Raw genomic sequence first — 21,825 nt, 5'->3', positions numbered from 1 at the left:
GTACAAAGGTGAATCACAGGAAACAGTCTCATGCCTGTGAGGCTTGTTTATGCCATCTCACTTTGAGTGAAATCAGGCTCTGTTCTCAGATGTTTCTCTTCACCAGGAAGATGCTTTAACAACGGAATCCTATTGCTTTTCTCTGTTGAGTGAAGTCCTAGAATTTGCCCAGTTATGATTTAAGTACCATTTGGTTAAGGTTTCTGCTGAAACTTTAAAATTTCTCTTTGATCTAAAAACATGTTTCTGAGAGAACAAAGATAACAATATCTTTATTTATATAGCATTTTGACGAGATAACCTATGGGAAATTTTTAGAACTTCATGTTAAACAAAATTCTCTACTCACCAATGAAATTAACAATTTCATACAATGAGACATAAACATTGATGTAACATTTTACTTATATGAACTAGAAAATAGTGATTGCTCCAAAAAAAAGCAATTTGTTCAGGGATCTATTTCGTGGGCCTGAAATCCCAAATACCCAAACAAAGAAAGACAGTGTTAGTTGCTCAGTCATGTCCAACTCTTTGCAACCCCATGGACTATAGCTCTCCAGGCTCCTCTATCCATGGAATTTTCCAGGCAAGAATACTGGAGTGGGTTGCCATTTCCTTCTCCAGGGGATCTTCCTGACCCGGGGATCGAACCTGGGTCTCCTCCATTGCAGGCAGCGTCTTTACTGTCTGAGACACCAAATTGGTTGCTAAATTTGGCTTTAAGACTTGAAAATGTAAAGCCAAATTTAGCAACCAATTTGGTGTCTCTGATAGGTTGCAGTCCATGTGGTCGCTAAGAGGCGGACACAACTGAGAGACTTCACTTTCACTTTTCACTTTCATGCAGTGAAGAAGGAAATGGCAACCCACTCTAGTGTTCTTGCCTGGAGAACCCCAGGGACGGTGGAGCCTGGTGGGCTGCCGTCTATGGGGTCGCACAGAGTTGGACACGACTGAAGCGACTTAGCAGCAGCAGCAGCTATTACTTGAAAAGGGTAAAGAGATCAAATAATTTTGGAAAATGCTATATTAAATACAGGTGCACTGCTTTTTTTTGTTTTTAGTGCTTTGTTGTTTTTATTGCTCACTGCAGGATTCCTTGGGGATTTTAATATTCTAATGGATTCTATAAATATTCAAGGAGAAGGTGTGGTATGCAGTGTTTCCTATGTGGGTTTGACCAGAGAATCCTTTCAGTGGGCAAGATCTGGCCAGACTAAGTGTCTCCTGAGAAATACTGATTTACTTAAATTTCATTTCCAGAATTAAATATCTTCACAATTTTTGCTAAATATAAAGTAGACTATTACTAATAGGGTATTTGTAGCTTATAGTGTAGTGTGTTTCTCATGCATTTGGAGCTGTACACTCTTTGAAATACAACTAAAATTTAAATTACAATATAAAAAATTAACCATTTAATTTGTTTCTCCTGAGGTTGATCAACACTATGAATCCACTTCCTTTCTCCTCCCATTTTATGGTACTTTTACCTTTTTCAGTGGAGGTGCACACGATACAAATTTGTTTCCTAGAAAAACATTATAGAACTTCAAAATGAAATACATGCTTACCTCTAGTTGATATAAAGGTTATCAGGTAAACATAGCTTCGGGGGTCTTGTGTTCTTATTACTTGCACTGTGTCCGGTTTTATAGACCAGAGGTCATTTAAGGCTGACTGCAGTATGAACTCAGAAGCATCAGCAGGTAGCCAGACTTTGTACAAAATAAAATAAAATTTAAAAGTCAAATGATTAGGAACTTTAATCAGAAAAAAATGGGTTGCAATCTCTGCCCTACCACAACCAGCAGTGATGCCTTATATTTGAATTTTTTAAAGTACCTACAGCCTGTACCATAAGTTATTAATGAAATTATGTTCTGAAAGATTCAAATTCAATATTATTGACTACTTAATTGGATTGTGATCTATTGAGGACAGGGCTCATATTTTATTGTTTCAATATTCCCATGGTAATAAGCATCTCATGTGGCAAATAGTAAGTATTCATCAGTATTTACTTATTGAGATGATAGAAGTAGCAAAAATTATTTTTCTGGATTTATTATAAAATAAGAAATACAATATTTTTATTAACAGATAAACTAGTGTCTCATAAGTCTATCACTTAATTTGAGAAATTGAAAGAAATGATTACCTGTTTGTAATGATATATTTAATTCCTATTAACTTATACCTGTGAGTTGCAGGTATGTTTTTGTGTGTTTAAATATGCATTTATCATGATCCTTATAGAAGAAAATGACAGTATATACCTGAAAGTTGTTTTTATTGATGCCATTTTCGATCCCAATCTGAGGAGTTTTCTTCATAATATTTTTTTTGCTTCTTTACCTAGCATACTATTAAAACTGTATTTTCCAGATAGTAGAATTTGACTAGAGAAAATACCTTTTAAGAATTTTGTCTATACATAAAGAGAAATAAAGTCTCCTTTATTTTTTACAACTTACCAGTTTTTTCCATGTTATAGATCAATCTATACTGGTAAAGTGAACATAAATTAGCTTCCACACATGGGCTGGTTACCATGACCTTCTGCACTTCATTAGTTGCATGAGTTGTTTCCCAGTTTTCCAATGTTATAACCTATTCCCCAATTTAAAAAAAGCATCTATTTACTACATGGAAAAATACATTTTTAAAAGCATCATAAATCAGCTACTGCATGCCTCTATAAAACTATTTTAAAGTGTAAGTCATCAAATAACAGGCTCTTTATAATTACAGATATTCCAAGGCACAATTTAATAATTTTCCATGAGTGCTTCCCCTTCAAACAGTATCTTTAATAACCAAATAGAGTTCTATCTTTGAACGTTTGCTTTCTCTAAGGTGAATCTATCATCACGGCCAACCTGTACTTCCTGGACAACTGCTGACTGGGCTTTGATGACTTGTTCTTCATTCACTGAATCTTCTGTTTGTTGGTCAGTATAGACACTTTTATACTGGTACAGCCCAACATCCACAAAAGCACTTAGTCTGTACTCCTGCAGCAGGATTTCAATGTAATATCTGGAAAATAGAATAACCAAAGAGTGGAACTTTTTCTCCAGAGCACTTAATCATGAATTTTGCTTTCAATGAATAAATTTCTACATGATATAAAATACCTGCCCAATAAATGATTTATATTGTCCCCATGTAGTGCTAGTGGTAAAGAACCTACTTCCCGACACAGGAGATGTAAGAGACAAGGGTTTGATCCCTGGGTCGGGAAGATCCCCTGGAGGAGGGCATGACAACCCACTCCAGTATTCTTGCCTGGAGAATCCCAAGGACAGAGGAGCCTGGTGGGCTACAGTCCAGAGGGTCTCAAAGAGTCAGACACAACTGAAGTGACTAGCACACACACACACACATCCCTGATTTTAACTATCAAGTTATTTCACAGCAGTTTGCTAAAAGAAAATGAGTTGTGTAAGATATCTGCATTAGAGATAAAGAAAATGACAAATTCACTCGGTTTTGTCAATAAATATTTATTGAGATACTACCTTCTAATCTCAAGAAACTGAAAACAATTACATTGTAGGTTATAACAAACTTCCTGACATAAAACACAGAGGACACAAAGAGGGTAAAGTACTGTAATGTGTACAGGAAAATGTCAGGTAGACTCAGACATATCATATATTTTTATATGAGTGGTTGTATGTGTCAGGGATGAAATTCTTACCCTAAGTTCCTTAAATATTGTCTCCACTTATAACTTGGGAAATAAAACACTGTCTCAGGAAACTTTTACTAATTAGGCTGATGACGGCCCTCCAACAAGCTGGATGAGATTCACACCTCAAATCTGGAATTCTTGATTCCTGAGGGTCCCTGCCCATCATCCAACTGGCTATTCAGAATTAGCTGTTTGCCCACCAGTTGTTACAGGTGAGTGCAAAGCTACTACTCTGTGTGTGCTCAGTTGCTCAGTTGCGTCTGGCTCTTTGGGACCCTGTAGACTGCAGCGCACCAGGCTCCTCTGTCCATGAGACCTCCCAGGCGAGAATCCTGGAGTGGGTTGCCATTTTTTCCTCCGGGGATCTTTCCTACTAAGTCTTTATCAGTGTCACACTGCTCCCATCTTTGAAGAGGCCAGCTAGGAGTTCCTTTAAATGGCCTCACATCATTCAGCAGATACTCTTGTATATGGAGATGAAGTGTCCATGGTTCATGAAAGACTGTGAATGAAGTGCATTTTTTATCTCCCATCTGGCAAGGAGATGGGGCTCTGGGTCATTTCCTCCACAGGACTGATACTGGACGATTATGTCAGGCTTTCAGCTGCCCTGAGAACCTGTTTGTCATCTCTGCCAAGTCAAGGTAGGCCATACTAATACGGAGCAAGACTTGGAAAAGTGAAGTGAAGTGAAAGTTGCTCAGTCATGTCCTACTCCTTGCGACCTCATGGACTATACAGTCCATGGAATTCTCCAGGCCAGAATCCTGCAGTGGGTAGCCTTTTCCTTCTCCAGGGGATCTTGCCAACCCAGGGGTTGAACTCAGGTCTCCTGTATTGTGGGTGGATTCTTTACCAGCTGAGCCACAGGGGAAGCCCAGACTTGGAGAAGAACCATTAAATTCTGTATCCTTATTGGCAGCTTAAATATATTTTAAGGCACTTTCTACATGCTAGTGCTTCACAGACATTACTCTATTTAAGTGTCACAAAATCCTATAACTACATATATTATTCTGTTTGTTCATATGAATTACAGAAACTAAGAATTTTAAAGACTGAAAAATTATTTAAAAGTTAGTAACTGAGGTAGGATTCAAATAGAAAGGGGGGTGACCCAAGAGATATGCACACAGAGATAGGCTGTATTATTTGAGTAAAATGAACTGGCAAGACAAGTTATCTTCGAAAAGGTCCCAGGGACCACTCTGCAACAAACCAGCCATGTGGCCTCAATTTCAGAACTCACAGGCATCATTATTCCTGCCAATGTGTAAATTCCAAGCTAGTTTGCAACCACAGATCATCAGGCAGCATATGTATTACAAGCCACCTTCATGAAAGCTCTGTGCTCTTGTCAAGCAGGTAAACTGAACTCATTTTCCAAGGTCAAAGCAAAGCCTGAAGTTGTATTGACACTGGATAGCAATAGAAATTAAAAAGGTACTCCATTTACTCTGAATTGGCCTGGCAATCTTGGTTAAAAAAGAAAAGGCTTGAGTATATAAAGCAGTGATAATAGAAGGGGGAAGAGAAAAAGAATGGAATACTTATTATTCCTAAGACTTCAGTGAGAACATTAAGCATAGTTTCTCTCAGGTACCATTGATCCCAACCCTCTCTGACCAACTCCATGATGCTGCCTACAAGCATAATCTAATCAATATCTGGAAGGGGGATGTGGTAGAATGAAAAACAAAACTCCTCCCACCAGAGCATAATCTAATCAATATCTGGAAGCCTGATGTGGTAGAATGAAGAACAAAACTCCTCCCACCAGGAAGTGAAGCCCAGGACGTCCCTGGTGGTCCAGTGGTTTAGAATCCACCTGCCAAAGCAGAGGACACAGGTTTGATCCCTGTTCCAGAACATCCCACATTCCTCAGAGCAACTAAGTCCATGTGCCACAACCACCAATGGCACACTCTATAGAGCCTGAGAGCTTCAACTACCGAAGCCTGTGTGTCTAGAGCCCAGGCTCTGCAACCAGAGAAGCCACCGCAACAAGAAGCCCACACACCATGACGAAGAGAGCCCCTCTCTGCTGCAACTAGAGAAAGCCTGAGTGCAGCAATAAGGACCCAGTGCAGCCAAAAATAAATTAAAAAATAAAAGGAGAGAAGTCTGTCTCTTCACCCACTGAACCTAAGTCTGGCCTTTTGCTTTAGTCACTGAGATATTAGCAAATGTGACATAAGCAGAGTTTAAAAAGCCCCTGTGCATTAGGAATTACCCTCTTGACTGCCGGGACACTGCAACAGCCTGTCATGAAAGACCTTGTGGCTTGAGATATCCTAGATACTTCAGTTCCTGCCAGTCCAGCGAACTGAAGATATGCGAACAAGGCGATCCTGGACCATTAATCACCAACTAACAGCCAGGATCAAAAGAACTACCTAGATAATCATAAAATTGGGTTGCTTCAGGCTACCAGATCTGGGGGAATGGTTTCTTATGCAGCAAAACCTAACAAATACAAATGGTAAAAGGAAGGTAATTTACATGACCCTCTTGCTGTTCCTCATGTAATAGCTATTTTGCATATATCACATTTTTAACTCCCTGTTTTCTAGGAATCCTGAAGGGCTTTTTGAATGGGATTATTAGCTATTTGAATAATATTCTCATTTTCTCTCTGAAATTGGACCTTACATAAGGGCAGGGAGTATGTTTTAATATCTTTAGTATAAAATTTCCAGTACTTGGCCCAGGGTCTGAAATAAATCATAAGACTATTAAATACATATTAACTGTGGCACCAATCAATATGGTTTTGTGGTTTTTCTCCAGCAACAGAGAAAATAGGAGCAGAGAACTTGATGGCTGGATCGACTGAAAGGTCCTAGTAAGAAACTGAAGCAGGATTAAGAAAATTTCACAAAATTATAATTTCTGTAACAGGAATAATTTAGATTTCAAATTTCCCTAGTTAGCTGAATGCCAGTATTCTTGAGAATATAGGAACAAAATGTAACAAAATTATGGAGCATGGCCAATTACAAATTGAACCAATAAATTAACATCACTTCCACCAATGAAACAAATTTAAAATATTTTTATATATAAACTTATGGTTTTAAAATATCACACAATAGTTTAAAAAAAAGAAAAAATCTTACTCTTTTCCTTTTTGAAGATGAATATCATCTGATCTCTGTGTTGGGCTGGAAAAATAATTGTTGGCATTGGAAGAATGATAGGCAATCCTCACCTTATCCCAAAAAGACAGAGAAAGAGAGGGGGGAGGAGAAAGAGAGAAGAACTTATTAATAAGACTTTTCAGCATTTATTTATCATTTATTATTTCTCTTAGTCTTAGACCTTTTATGAACAGAAAAACATGAAAATACTTCATATTTTTTTCTAATATATTATTCATGATGAAAAGGATTTTAAAAAATTATCAAAGCTCACTTCACTCCTGCCAACGTTAATGAACATCAACCACATTATTCCATGAACACACACAGATCATAGCTTTTCCACAATTAGAACTGCAAATGGAAAATTTAAAGACCCATACTGGGAGGAAGGTTTCTTATTATTAAATAAAATATTCTTTTTTTCTGCAGAAAACTTTGAGGGACTTAATCCAAATGAGATCATTAAAAAGAGATATGAAAGATGCCAAAGATCACTAAGCGGGTCTACACTCTACAAAGAGAAGACTTTAGGCTTCCCAACGGAAATGACTACATTGTCTTTAGAAGAAACATATTGAAAAACTACTGCAAAATTGGAATTCATGTGTTACAGGCAGGCATTTAAACCTGTTCATCCAGTCTGGAAGACAACCTTGCCATATATGTAGTGAGTAATTTTGATTTAATCTATCAGTTTCACATTTGTGAAATGGTCCTTCCATCATAGCTCAGTTGGTAAAGAATCTGCCTGCAATGCGGGAAGCCCTGGTTCAATTCCTGGGTTGGGAAGATCTGCTGGAGAAGGGATAGGCTACCCACTCTGGTATTCTTGGGTTTCCCCTGTAGCTCAGCTGGTAAAGAATCCATCTGCAATGTGGGAGATCTGGGTTCGATCCCTGGGTTAGGAAGATCCCCTGGAGAAGGGAAAGGCTACGCACTCCAGTATTCTAGCCTGGAGAATTCCATGGACAGTCCATGGGGTCACAAACCATGAGGTCGCAAAGAGTCAGACATGACTGAGCAACTTTCACTTTCACTTCCTAGAAATAACATAAAACATGTAATAATGTAATGGACACAAATGTTCAACAGAGTATTATTTGTGATCATAAAATATCAGAAGTTAAAAAGTATCAGTATGTGGAAAGTTACTTAACTAACTTTAGTAACTCATGCAACAATATACTAATTAGTCATCAAACACTGCATCATAAAAGCTATTTAATAATATGTGAAAAGACTAATACATGATAAAAGTGATTATAAATTTGGTCACAGGGTCCTATTTATGTAAAAAATAAAATATAGACCAAAGGAGATAAAAGACTTTAATCTCATGATCAAGTAATAGTGAAACAGATCTAGTAGAACAGTGAAATATGTGTACTCTTCTCCAAATTTCCTATGGGTGATTATAATTTTTTCATAATAAAAATAATCTTTAATTTTAAAAGAAATGTATTTTTTTTCTTAGTGAAGGAAAATTTAGGTATGGGAAAAACATTTTCTTTTGGACAACAGTTTTTCCATAATGACTTCATGGCTCATATCATATGTGTTAAAATAGTCAAGTACCCACCACATAGATTCTTTAGTATATTCATTGGTTTTAGTGTCGAATAAATGGGACACATATAAAGGTTACCATATTGTTTCTATAAATCCACGTGGTATGCTGTGGCATCCCTACCTTATCTTCTGGAAGTCCAGTCTGGCTGAAATAAATAGCATAACGGTCGTCACCTTTGATGTAGAATCTATAAACGTCAGATTCTGGAGCCACCAAAAATCCACTGAAACGTGCAACAAATGTGTCTTGTTCCATGGGCCAAACATAGGAAGCTGAATCTACCCAAATGGCACCCATGTACCCTGGAGTTTTTTCACTGTATTCGAGTATCTCTTCAAGATGAACTGGCCGGCTATTATTCCACACCTCAAGCTTTAGGCCTCTCCCTCCTGAACATAGTAAAGAAGGCTTTCATCAGAATTTTGATGCAGTATCTCAATAACTTTTACTTGGGTAGTGCTTATAGATATTCTATTTCTAGTCACAATTTTAGAGTATATGTATAAACAAAACAATTACATATATCTCTACCTGTATCTGTACCCAGAGGATAGAGTGCTATTAAGACAGTCTACAATTTATTTATTATTTCATACATCTAAACCTCTGATTCTACATTATGTAAAATGAGTCTAATATTATGACTTGTGTGGCTGCTATGGGGATTAGATATTATACACACTCACATACACACACACACGCAATGTACCTGGTACTCAGTGAATGCCTTACATAAGGTAGTAATAATGTAATTATTACTTTTAATAAGACTGATGTTGCTTTATGTAGTCAAGACTCAAAATTTCAAAATTCAGACTATTTGATTATAAAACATTCACCCTGATTATTATCTCTAATAAAAGTTATTCATTTAATGGCTCAACGAACACACACTGTTGGCCTTAGGTTTCTGTTAATACTTTTCTTCTTTTTAACATTATTTTGTTCTCTAGGATTTCATTTCCTTCTTGGACAGAACCAGAGAGAGAACATTCTCATTTAAAGTAAATTTACACTTGCCAGATTGAGGGCAAGAGGAGAAGGGGGCGACAGAGGATGAGATAGTTGGATGGCATCATTGACTCAATGGACATGAGTTTGAGCAAACTCAGGGAGATAGTGAAGAACAGTAAAGTCTGGCCTGCTGCAGTTCATGGGGTCACAAAGAGTCAGACACAACTTAGTGACTGAACAACAACACTTGCCAGTGTTATTTTTTCCTAATTATAATGGTTAAATCCTTTTGAGTTCCATTTTTCCCCATTCCCTGTGATCACACCTAAATTATTCTAGATAAGGATTTACCTCTGCCATTTAAGAAGAACTAAAGAGCCTCTTGATGAAAGTGAAAGAGGAGAGTGAAAAAGTTGGCTTAGAGCTCAACATTCAGAAAACTAAGATCATGGCATCTGGTCCCATCACTTCATGGTAAATAGGTGGAGAAACAATGGAAACAGTGAGAGACTTTATTTTTTGGGGCTCCAAAATCACTGCAGATGGTGACTGCAGCCATGAAATTAAAAGACCCTTGCTCCTTGGAAGAAAAGTTATGACCAACCTAGACAGCATACTAAAACACAAAGACATTACTTTGCCAACAAAGGTCTGTCTAGTCAAAGCTATGGTTTTTCCAGTAGTCATGTGTAGATGTGAGAGTTGGACTATCAAGAAAGCTGAGCACCAAAGAATTGATGCTTTTGAACTGTGGTGTTGGAGAAGACTCTTGCGAGTCTCTTGGACTGCAAGGAGATCCAAACAGTCCATTCTAAAGGAAATCAGTCCTGAATATTCATTGGAAGGACTGATGCTGAAACTACAATACTTTTCTCCCCTGATGTGAGGAACTGACTCCTTGGAAAAGACTCTGATGCTGGGAAAGATTGAAGGCGGGAGGAGAAGGGGACAACAGAGGATGAGATGGTTGGATGGCATCACTGACTTGAAGGACATGAGTTTGAGCAAGCTCTGGGAGTTGGTGATGGACAGGGAAGCCTGGTGCTGTGGTCCACGGGGTCGCAAAGAGTTGGACCCGACTGAGTGACTGAACTGATTTATTTTTTAACTGGGAAAACAGCATTTAAAATGTTTCCATTGGCCTGTACCAACATTTAGTAACAATCATTTGATTTGAAATAAAAGTACCTTCATACTCTATCAATAGAGCTTTAACGGGGTGAACCTCCACTGGGATAGCCTTGATTCAGCTAATTTAATAGAAATATTTCCTAATCCAGAAATAAAAAGAAAGGAAAAACTAGGAAGAAATTTATTATCATTCTCACTACAAATTGTAAAAAGCTCAAATAGTATTTTCTGTTACTATGTTATGGGCTGAATGTTTGGGTCCCCTCAAAACTAAAATGTTGAAACCTAATGAAACCTAATGCCCAATGTGATGGTATTAGGAGGTGTGGCCTGTGGGGAGTGTTCAGGTCACGGGAGTAGAGCCCTCGTGAATGGGATTAGCGCCCTTATGAGAGACCCCACAGAGCACCCTAGCCCTGCAAACACCTCATCTGTGAGGAACAGGTTCTCATCAGATACCTAATCTGCCAGTGCCATGATCTTGGATTCCTAGCCTCCAGAATCTTGAGAAATCAATGGTGTTTATAAGCTCCTCAGTCTATGACGTTTTATTATAGTAGCCTGAACAGACTAAGATGCTACAGATATCTGTCAGTAATATTCCTCTTATGCAAATATAGAAATGGTCTTTCTCTCCAGTGGTGACTTACCTGGATATATAGTTCTGAGAATATCAGGTTCGGGCGGTGTCTTGCAACATATGCTATTTTCTGTGACATTCAAAATATGACAGGCTTGACCTACAGAGAAGCAAGGGCAGAGCCATTACTATAGAGCGTCCGAATGCAAATCACACCAGCCTAACTTGCAGTGCTTTTTCAATTAGAACCAAGATGCACAAGCAAAAGGCAAAGCTGAAAGGTCTTCATTTCCTTTACGTGTTCTCCATCAAAGCTTATCACTCATTAATTGTACTTGAGTTGTACATTAGTTGTACTTCCACAAAGCAACATTTTGCTGGCAAAATCTCACAAATCTGAGTTAGAATATTTCATAATTTCTGAGAAACAAAGTTAAAAGTTTGATAAAATGATGTCACTGTAAACTATTTTATCTGGGTTCAAAGTGAATCCTTATATGTTTTGTTCCCGGGAGAAAAGTTTCTGAATAAATCATTGATGTTTAAAATTTACAAAAGTAGATGATTCCAGTCTTCTTAGGATAATAGTGGTTTTGTTCAAGTTTTTAAAATAAAAACAAAAAGGATAATAATTTTAAAATAAATTTATAATAATTTATTTCACAGACAGATGGAAACCAAAACAGACAAGGTTTTAAATAAGAATGATTATCGTAATATATAAGCACAATTAGACTTGAGTAAGAGTTTACATTTTAGACTCCCAAGTGCTCCTCACAGTGCTTCATGAAAGGTCAACCTTCATTAACTATTTACTGACATGGAAATAATCCATGAATACAGAAGTAAGGGAAATGGAGGAAAGCATCTTTGCCAAGTTTTGTTTGGTGGCCTGGAACATGTACACTTCAATACAACCTTTCACTATTTGAATGCTTTGTGGATGCAAGATCACTGAACTATAAAACAGTACATTTTAACAATGTTTTAAACCAACTTAACTCATTTTTGTTGGAGCAAAGGAAAGATACAAAAACCAATCATTTTCAAGAAATTATTGAGGATTCAGAATCTCAAATCTGGCTGCACTTTAATGGCAAAGAAATACTATATAAAAAAAAAACTTAACATGTAATCTTTGTATATCAGCTGTATCATAATGTCAGATGTAAAACATACAAATTCAAAATTGTTTATGTTCCTGTTTTTAATATTTTAAAAGGTAGTAAAACAGAACAATATAGTATATGAAATGTTAAAATCTTTTGGCCTATGCAGGTGGCCAGGAAGAATTCATGGGATAGGAAAGATGTCCTATGAATGCTACACAAGGTTGCTTTCTGTGAATTTCTTTTCTTGAAATCACATTTTGGCTAGCTCATCAGCAGATTCCTTAAAAGCAGAAATCACCTGAGCAGAAGGCTTGATCAGAAAAATTACATGCTAGGTACTTGGACAGATGTCCTGTTCTTTGTCCATCAAGGTAGGTAAGGTCATTTTAACTCAGTGAGAAGATCCCCATTATAGATTCATTCCCAGCTTCCCATTTGAGCTGCCTAGCTCCCTACCTTTGAGCAGATCTGGACCAGGCATATGAAAGTGATGCATATCCAGGGAATCAAGCCCAATGTACATTTTGTAAATCAATTAATGCTCTTTCTGAGGCCAATACAATCTGTAATTACTGATGTCCAGACAAGACAGAGTATATGACAAAGGGATGAGGAGTCCCCCGAAATGCCACTTTAAATTTACCTGTAATTATCTAACCCATTAAGAAATAGTAACAGTTCAGAGAGGTAATTTGAAAGTCTATTAAATAGAGGTTATGTGTGTCTTTAGCGTGGCGAGCAATTTGTTGATGGCAGCCATGATGCTGCTGTGCAATGCCCTTCGGTGCTGATCTCAGAGCCCAAATCCTGGTCACATAAGGCTGCAAGGAGCAGTCCTCACTGGAAAATTGCAGTGGGAAAAGCATCAAGCTCCAGGAACAAATGCCCATCTGGAAATGCCAGTTCTTAAATTAAGACATTAATTGAGCACAACTACTATTTTTCACAGAAATAATTAAAGGAAGTATTCGTTCTTTTATTAAAAAATCATGAAAAATACCTCCAACTAAAACTCGGACTGGGAAATCTGTCTGATCAAAGAACCGTCCACTGATTGTTAGCAAGGTGCCGCCTTGAGTGCTTCCTTGTGAAGGTGAAATCCTAGTGATCTCTGGGAAGGGGAGGGGAAGGACAAGAAATAAAATGTCATGAATATTCCACATAAACGTAAACGTTTGTCTTTTACAAAATTTCCAAATTACCTAGCCATAGCAAATAACACAGCAAAGGTACTGGATTACCAAAGGAATGAAGCAGGTGTTTTGTTCTTTTGTCTCTGATGCAGTCTTGCAGAGGACAATAAACATGGCTTTCACACAGACCTGCATCTCCTGGGGACCAAGGGTTAGTGGTAACTGGTACCAAACAGACACTGGTAATGGAAGGATCCAGAGAGCAAGGAAAACCTGGGCTAAGCATAGATGTTTGCTTCCAAATGAAAACAAGAAAGCAAGAGAACAGCTCCTTTCCTATGCTCTTTACAAATGAAATCTTTCTTATATTTATGGACCAACATCTTATATTTTTCTCACATACTAATACATTAACTATGAGTGGAATGCTTGCAGCTTTATATATGAGTCTTAGGTATACTGGTAAAATAGACCAGTAATGATACATGGTACATTCTTTAAAAATTTTTTCTTATTAGTTCATTCTATCAAAGTTCTATGTATTTTTCCATAGGAGTTTAACATTAAACAAAACAGACTTCTGTAGCCTAGACGGTAAAGAATATGCCTGCAATGCAAGAGACCTGGGTTCCATCCCTGGGTCAGGAAGACCCTTTGGAGAAGGGAATAGCAACCCACTCTGGTATTCTTGCCTGGAGAATCCCATAGACAGAGGAGCCTGGCAGGCTATAGTCCACATGGTCGCAAAGGGTCGGACACGACTAACAGTTTCACGTTAAGTTTCACAGTAAGTTTTCAGAAAAAACCAGGATAGATCATATTTTATTGATTCCAAGACACACATTTTTTTCATTTTTGAACATCTTTCACGTCTGAACCACCCCAGGCCTGGCACTGAGATCTCTTTAAATTGAGATAAATTATGATCTCCTTGAGGAATTTTTTGGACCACACTGAAAGCATAAATCTCCGAGAGTGCTGGTTTGTGGGTTTAAACTGACAGCAGAGATTTGTTTTCCTTCCTTGACCAACATCCCAAGTTGAGATGCATAAGTTTCCCTGCTGTCTCTCTTAGTGAGATAAGTTTATTTCTCAATCAACCTGACACCAGAAATGTAGTTTTTGGCTACAGATCCTGGCTTTTTGTAGATCCTGGCTTAATGTCAGGGCTTCCTAGTGCACTCCTTATCTTGGGTGTTTTTTTGTTCTTAGAACTACATGAAATAATACAGCACACTTTACAATCACTGTTGTATTTTATTTGATGAAATAAAGTATATGCACTTCTCTTCCCTTGCCTTCCCCTCACACAGAAAGGTCACATACCTGCATATGTTTGAAACATTGAAATTTTATTGAGAGAAGAAACAAAATATGCCATTTTTTCTGGTAAACTCCTGTTTAAAAAAAAAGTAAAAATTCTTGCTTTATAAATGACCTTTATTTTAGGAAATTTTCTTTTACTTGATAGAAATCATATCAAAATTTACAAAGGACCAAGAACGAACTTTTGAGGAAAATAAAGATGTTCTATAGCCTGTTTTTTTTAATCCACAAATATACCAAACACATTTGCCAGCACTCACTGAACTGCACATTTAAAATATGCACTTTTTATTACATGCAAATAAATAAAGTTCAATAAAGTAGGAATTTGTATTAACTTAAAAAAATAAACACACAGGAGGACTGCCCTTCATAAAAGTTGGGCTCTATGGATGACCACCTGGGGTTCTTATAACCCATTTAGTGATAGAGTAACTAACATCACTGAACTCTTTTTTAAGCTTCTAATTACTATGCTATTTAATTCTTATATCAATCCCATGAGGTAGGTAATACTCAGAGAAAATTCTTCTTAGTCAAGATCAGTGATTTCCCTGGCGATCCAGTGGTTAAGACTCTGCCCTTCCAATGCAGGGGGCATGGTTTCGATCCCTGACCAGGGAACCAAAATCCCACATGCCATGCAGCATGGCCAAAAAAAAAAAAAAAAAAATTAGTTGACTGTTATCTTAGTCAAGATCACAAAGACAGTAGCAGAAATGGAATTTGAACCAGGCAGTTTGAGTGCAGAGCCCTGGGTACTACACAGTTCTCCTCTCCAGCCACTAACTTACATGAGATACAAAGGATGAGTGAAGGTCACAACAGTCCACCAGTTAAGTCACCCTTAATAAACACAGAGCCTATTCATGTTTTTGATAGATACATACTTGGACTTCCATAGCCTAAAGGGCTAGGAATGGAAAGAATATGATCCTAAACCCGAATGCTTTCTCTTAATTACCTCCATTACATTCATAATTAGAAAAGTTAAGATATTCTAATGTTATCTAAGACTCCAAACTCATTCATCATAATTAGAGCACAATGAACCGGAATCTATAAGGATAATGGAAACCTTTCGGTGGAGACCAACAGTCAACTCCCTATGAATCTAACACAGGCATTATACTGTGCATCTGCAAAGCTAAAGAGTCCCTGAAAATATGCTATGCTAACTTAGTTATTTAAGAGGTTCACACTGGATTTTAAATGTTTATATTATAAGCCTTTCAGTTGACTTCTTAAAGATCTAAAATGAAGCCAGTTCCAACAATGTCTGTGGTCAGATCCTGTCTCTAAAAAATTAACTCTGCTTTTTAAGCTGGTGGGGAAATTGCCTCCTGAAATAAAATTTGAATGTAATTTATTTGGTATGACACTGAGGTGATTTTCACTAATTCATTGATAATAACTAGGCATTTCTCAATTAAGAGAGTCTCATCTAAACCTTATCAGTTTGGAACAGCTGTTGTTTGAACTTGGGGTAATAGAAGAGGGAAGGTTGCCCATTAAAAGAAATACAGAATGCATACAACATTGTAAATCAACTATACTTCAACAAATTTTCTTTTTAAAAGTAATACAAAATAGATGTCACACGGTCTCCAACTGTTTCATCTGATATTCAGGAATGCTCCAGAAATTTGTAAAATATGGATTTTATTAATTAGAAAATGACAACATTTTAAAAATGCCATGTAATCTTAAAACTAGATTTTTAAGTAGTAAATATCGTGTTTTTAACAATCACCTTAAATTCTTAAGACTGTTTTATATAGAAATACAATTTCTTAAACCCTGAGACACTTAAACAAAAGGAAATCCATTGGCTTAAAAAAGGAAACAATGATTATAAGTCAAGATCACAGTATTAACAATTTTATGCAATATTTTTGCCTATATATGTACAAATTTTCTAATTTTGGGGGTATGTTAATGCTGCATATTGACTTATGTATACCTATCAATCACAATCAAGCTCAATCATTCAAACCTTCTATTTTTGGATAATTATTTCTCTGAGAGACGTATGATGAATTTGGCAATTAGCACCTCTCATTCAGACTTAGAACTAAGAATTCACTTTTCTCACCTTAGGAAGAATGACATTGACAGCATAAAGGAACCATATATAGTTCACAAAATCATTTAAAACTCAATATCATTGCTTCTAACACATTTTGCTAATATTTCAATAAAATCCTATTGTCTGATCTTATCAAGTTATATTTAAGTAGGCCATGTCCTTACAGAAAATCACAGTTAAGTCATGGGACTAAGTTACTGTCCCATGTAAACCATAAAGGTAAATCTTAGCTCTGTTTACATATCACCCACTCTGGCTTTATCTTGAATTATAAAATTCTTCAAGATTTTAGTGCAGTATATATTATTCTATAATAAAGTGTCCAGTGGTTAGGACTTGACACTTTTACTGCTGGAGCCAGGGTTCAATCCCTGTTTGGGGAACTAAGATTCCACAAGCCACGAGTCATGGTCAAAAAGTAATAATAATAAAAACTTTAAAAAAAGAAAAAAATACAGTCCCTCGGCTTTGGGAACCCACAATTTTTTAAAAAGTGTGCCTCAATTTCTTCAGCTGAAAAATGGTACTAATAGTACACATAAGGTTGTTTTGATATTCATTAATGGCTTAAAATAGGGCAGGTACACAGTAAGTCTCAAATTTAAGTATTATAGTTATTATAATTATAAATAATTTTTTAAATAATTAAAAGAAATGTCCAGCCCAGGTTTATAACTTGGCAATAAATCTACTGACTCTAGGTGCCTAGAACTAGCTCATCTATAAATACAGTGATAATGGATTTAGTTTCACCAACCCAACTGCATTTCCATACATGCAGGGACCAAATCTCATCCTTCTCTTACAGCCTGTAAACAATGAACAGGAATAACATCTACTTTGATTATAATATTGCCACTTTCCAAACTTTTAGTCACTGAGTCTCTCTTCAGAGACAAATAAAGTCAACAATTTTCCATCATTGGTCTACTACATTAGTATTGGATGGCTAAATGATGTGACTTATTTGGATTTCAATCAACTTTACAAACGGGAGATGCTATGACATTTTGGGAAGAACAATTTAGGTTTGGCACATCATGGTCCTGCCCATAAAAGGCCAGCAGCATGCTCCAATGACTGGGAGGGCCAACAAATGCCCAAAACACACCCTTGTGAATGTTCCAGGAGTGGGGTAATCCCCCCACGGTAGAGAATCCTGGGTCAGGGCGTTAAACAGTGATAAGATGTGGTTCTGTGACTGAGACCCTCCATCGGTCATGGCAAAGCACCGGGACGAAAGGCTTAGGTCCTGGGGTCAGACTGCATGGGTTCACATTCTAGCTCTGTTTCCTACCAGCTGAATATTCCTAGGCAAATCATTTAATGTTCCTAAGTCTCGCTTTCCCAGTGTGCAATATGGGATAGATGAAAACATCCAATTTATAGGTTCTCTGGGAGTATTAAGCCAGATAATATATGTAAAGTGCTTAATGCCATGCCTGCCATAAAGGTTCTTTATGATATCTATGAGTCTTGCAACATGTGTTGAGATTTGCATATTCTCTTATTTCTATAAGGTCTTTCTGACTGAAATTAGGATATCTGGAAATAAGTTCTAGTTTTACTAGAAATCATAAATATAAGTTATTAATATTGGTATTAGAATGAACAATTAAAAGCTGTAGCTACCATCTTTCACAATTCTATTTGTCTTGATACTTTAAGAGAAAATCATTATCAGGTAGTATTAACCATGAAGCTTTATTTATTCTTACATTCAAAAAAAATTAGTTATCAAAACAATTTTATAAACAAGAAGGACTACAAAACATAAAATATCACTTTTTCATATCACAATCAAAGATTTTTTTTTTATTCATTGTTTTAAGTAATGCTAGATTTCCCAGCAACTGAAAGGCCATGTCTGAGACCCAAATTACTAGTGAACAGGAGTTATAGACTCCTTAAATGTTAATTTGGGTAAAGAGATTAATTTTTTGAAAGTAATTAAGTTTTTAATCTAGGGATATATAGCACAAAGTAAATATACACTTTTATTTTCCCAGTTGAATCAATTATGAAAATTATTATTTACAAAATGATCTACCTTCCATAATCACTATCCAAGATGAAGCTGACATTGTGATGACCTGGAATTAATTAAAATACACAATCAATTAAATTCTCAATCACAGGAGAATAATAACTGTATATTATAAAGCTGATTTAAAAGCAAAGAAAATTAACACCGTAATTATGCAACGATCTACTAATCCTCAAAGAAATGAAAACAAAATATCTTAAAGAAACACCTACTACTTTAAGATATACAAATAAGATGTCTCAAGGTTGTAACCAGGAAAACCTCACAAAGTATAATAATGAATGAAGAATAAAAGAACATATATGCAATCATATTGCCCTCAATTTTCTTTCATTCATTTAACAGCTATTTAATTGGGTCAGTGATGGGTTGAGAGGTGCAGGGTGAGCACACTATCAAACGGAGGATATAGTCAGTCAAAAGCAACGACACAGAGAACTAAAAACTGTGATAAAGCTATCAAGGAAAAGGAGAACAAACTTTGAGAATGCAAAGCTGGGGATCAGGCTTTTTCGAAGACAAGACATTTTATCTGAAACTTTCAGGACTGGAAACTTGCGAAGGCTGTGAGGCAGAAGGAATGTGTATATGTGTGTGTATATGTGTGTGCGTGTGTGTGTGTAGGCGTGTGTGTTAGTCGTTCAGTCATGTCCACATAGACTGTAGCCCTCTAGGCTCCTCTGTCCATGGAATTCTCCAGGCAAGAATACTGGAGTGGGTTGCCATTCCCTTCTCCAGGGGATCTTCCCACCCCAGGGATTGAACCTGGATCTCCTGAGTTTCACATGGATTCTTTACCGTCTGAGCCACCAGAGAAACCCAAGGCAGAAGGAATAAAGCTCATTAACTAAAATGTTTATGATTCTGAGGTACATAGAGCAAGGAGTAAAAATCGGAGTAAAATTAAAGCTACAGGTAAACAGCTAAATTAGTAATGGAAACATTTAAATGACAGAACAAACGGAAAAAAAAGACACTTGACACTTCAGTGTGAATCTTAGAAAAAGGTTTATCATACATGCTTACGTGATGCTGAAAAAAACCCAAGGTAAACAGGAAGTGCTAATATTAAAAAAAGGGATGAGGCCACAGGAGCGGTCTAAGAGAATGCCAAACAAGGAAATACAGTCAGGCATTTCTGAGAACTATGATAAATGATGGTCAACACTTACCAATGTAAGTTCCACTCATCTTACAAACCATAGAACCCATGTCTCCATTTGGGTGATCTAGTTTTAGACCATACCTAATAAAATATGCATTTAATTTCAAAGCTTACATTGACATTGAAGTTTTAAAATATTGTGTTTCCCTCAAAAAATCTTATGAATTTCAGAATATGTATCAGGACAGAAACTGTTGCTACAACAAAGATTTTTGTAAAATGAAAATATTTCCCAATCTTAGCTGAAGTTATTTGAATAAATATTTCCCAGTCTTTGTTGAAGTTATTTAAAAATTAAATATTTCACCATTAATTTGGTCATCCCCATTGATATTCCTTTTAAAGAATTTAAAACACTACCAAGTGAAACAATTATTTGATAAAGGTATTTCTCAAAACACTTTTCTCAAAATAATTTAAACAACAGTTCATATCATAACAGACTAGAGATAGTGGAGATCAGGTTACCATCTAACTATATCAATGACTGATAAATTACTATATCAAATATTACAATTATACTGTTATAAAGCATTTGGATATGCAATATTGCTAGAAATTACTATTTAAATCTAGTATGTTTATATCTACTATTTATTTTTCTAAAAAAAATATTTGAATTACTTACAAATTATCAGACTGTGATATGAGAAGCTCACAGGGCATTCCTCCAATATAAACTCTGTATAAATATTTCATTGGAAAAGATCAAGTTGTGTTTAATATATTGTTTCAAAATGCTCTCCTCCCACCAAGCTTACTGCCACCTTATTTTTTTTCTCCCAATCACTTAATAGTATCCATCATTCATTCAACAAACATCTGCTAAGCTGCTAAGTCGCTTCAGTCGTGGCCGACTCTGTGTGACCCCATAGACGGTAGCCCACCAGGCTCCCCCATCCCTGGGATTCTGCAGGCAAGAACACTGGAGTGGGTTGCCATTTCCTTCTCTAATGCATGAAAGTGAAAAGTGAAAGTGAAGTCGCTCAGTTGTGTCCGCCTCTTTGGGACCCCATGGACTGCAGCCCACCAGGCTCCTCCGCCCATGGGATTTTCCAGGCAAGAGTACTGGAGTGGGGTGCCATTGCCTTCTCCACAACAAACATCTACTGACCATTTATTATGTTACAGTTTTTGCTCTAGATGCTGGAGCACATCAGTGAGCCAAGATCTCTGCTGTTATAGGACTGACAATATAACTGGGGAAGAATGACAATAAACATGATAATCATAACATATTTGGTGTGTTGTAGAGTGATTAATACTGTAAGGGTAGCAAATGTAGATAACAGGGACTCTTCCATCTGAAGTTCAAGTAATTCCAATACAAAAGTTTCATATGAGTTAAACAAGGCTCACGTCTCAAAATAATTGGGATGAAAAGAATGTCTAATAGGATCAGTGCCAATGAAATGGGAACAAGAAGCTGAGAAGGATTAGAAGCCGAGAGGAAAATCTGCCTTCACATTTCTTTCCCCAGCTGACTAGACTGACCTATTACTTTAAGGCTGATAGAACCCAGTGATACTGGGAGCTTGTAGGTAACTGACAGCTATCACATTCTTTGCAACACCAGACTAAATCCCCGGCTTCTGGGACAGCAAATCCAGATACAAAGTAAGGCCAGATACAAGCCTGAATTATAAAAAATGCATATCTGCTAGCAGAGAACTTCAAACTTTTTAACATAGTTTTCATACAAATTCTTTCATTTGATCATTACATTAGGTTATAAAGAAAGTAAACTGAATTAGTATACCTATTACAGAAATGTATAAGTTCATATTCTCTTTCTAACCTTTTGTTTCACTGCAAATAAATAACAAACTTAGCAGCCAGCATTTACAGCGTTACATTAAGTCCTGGAAACTT

The 21,825-nt window shown here is 36.7% G+C and overlaps 1 protein-coding gene across 1 annotated transcript in view; it reads right to left on the bottom strand.

The window, feature by feature from the left end:
- LOC120860689 (fibrocystin-L-like) overlaps window positions 1–21,825 on the bottom strand; it is a 177,416-nt gene that overhangs the window by 129,106 nt on the left and 26,485 nt on the right. Inside the window, exons 7-17 of the mRNA XM_040236441.1 lie at window positions 20,582–20,635; window positions 19,961–20,034; window positions 18,792–18,834; window positions 14,653–14,723; window positions 13,194–13,304; window positions 11,152–11,241; window positions 8,537–8,805; window positions 6,823–6,914; window positions 2,886–3,045; window positions 2,481–2,616; window positions 1,578–1,721 (exon numbers count right to left, since the gene is read on the bottom strand). Coding sequence (XP_040092375.1) covers window positions 1,578–1,721; window positions 2,481–2,616; window positions 2,886–3,045; window positions 6,823–6,914; window positions 8,537–8,805; window positions 11,152–11,241; window positions 13,194–13,304; window positions 14,653–14,723; window positions 18,792–18,834; window positions 19,961–20,034; window positions 20,582–20,635 — 1,244 coding nt within the window. The remainder of the gene's footprint in view (window positions 1–1,577; window positions 1,722–2,480; window positions 2,617–2,885; window positions 3,046–6,822; window positions 6,915–8,536; window positions 8,806–11,151; window positions 11,242–13,193; window positions 13,305–14,652; window positions 14,724–18,791; window positions 18,835–19,960; window positions 20,035–20,581; window positions 20,636–21,825) is intronic.

This window comes from Oryx dammah, unplaced genomic scaffold, assembly GCF_014754425.2.
Source record: "Oryx dammah isolate SB20612 unplaced genomic scaffold, SCBI_Odam_1.1 HiC_scaffold_11163, whole genome shotgun sequence".
Lineage (NCBI taxonomy): Eukaryota > Metazoa > Chordata > Mammalia > Artiodactyla > Bovidae > Oryx > Oryx dammah.
This window is presented reverse-complemented; position numbering and strand designations above follow the sequence as displayed.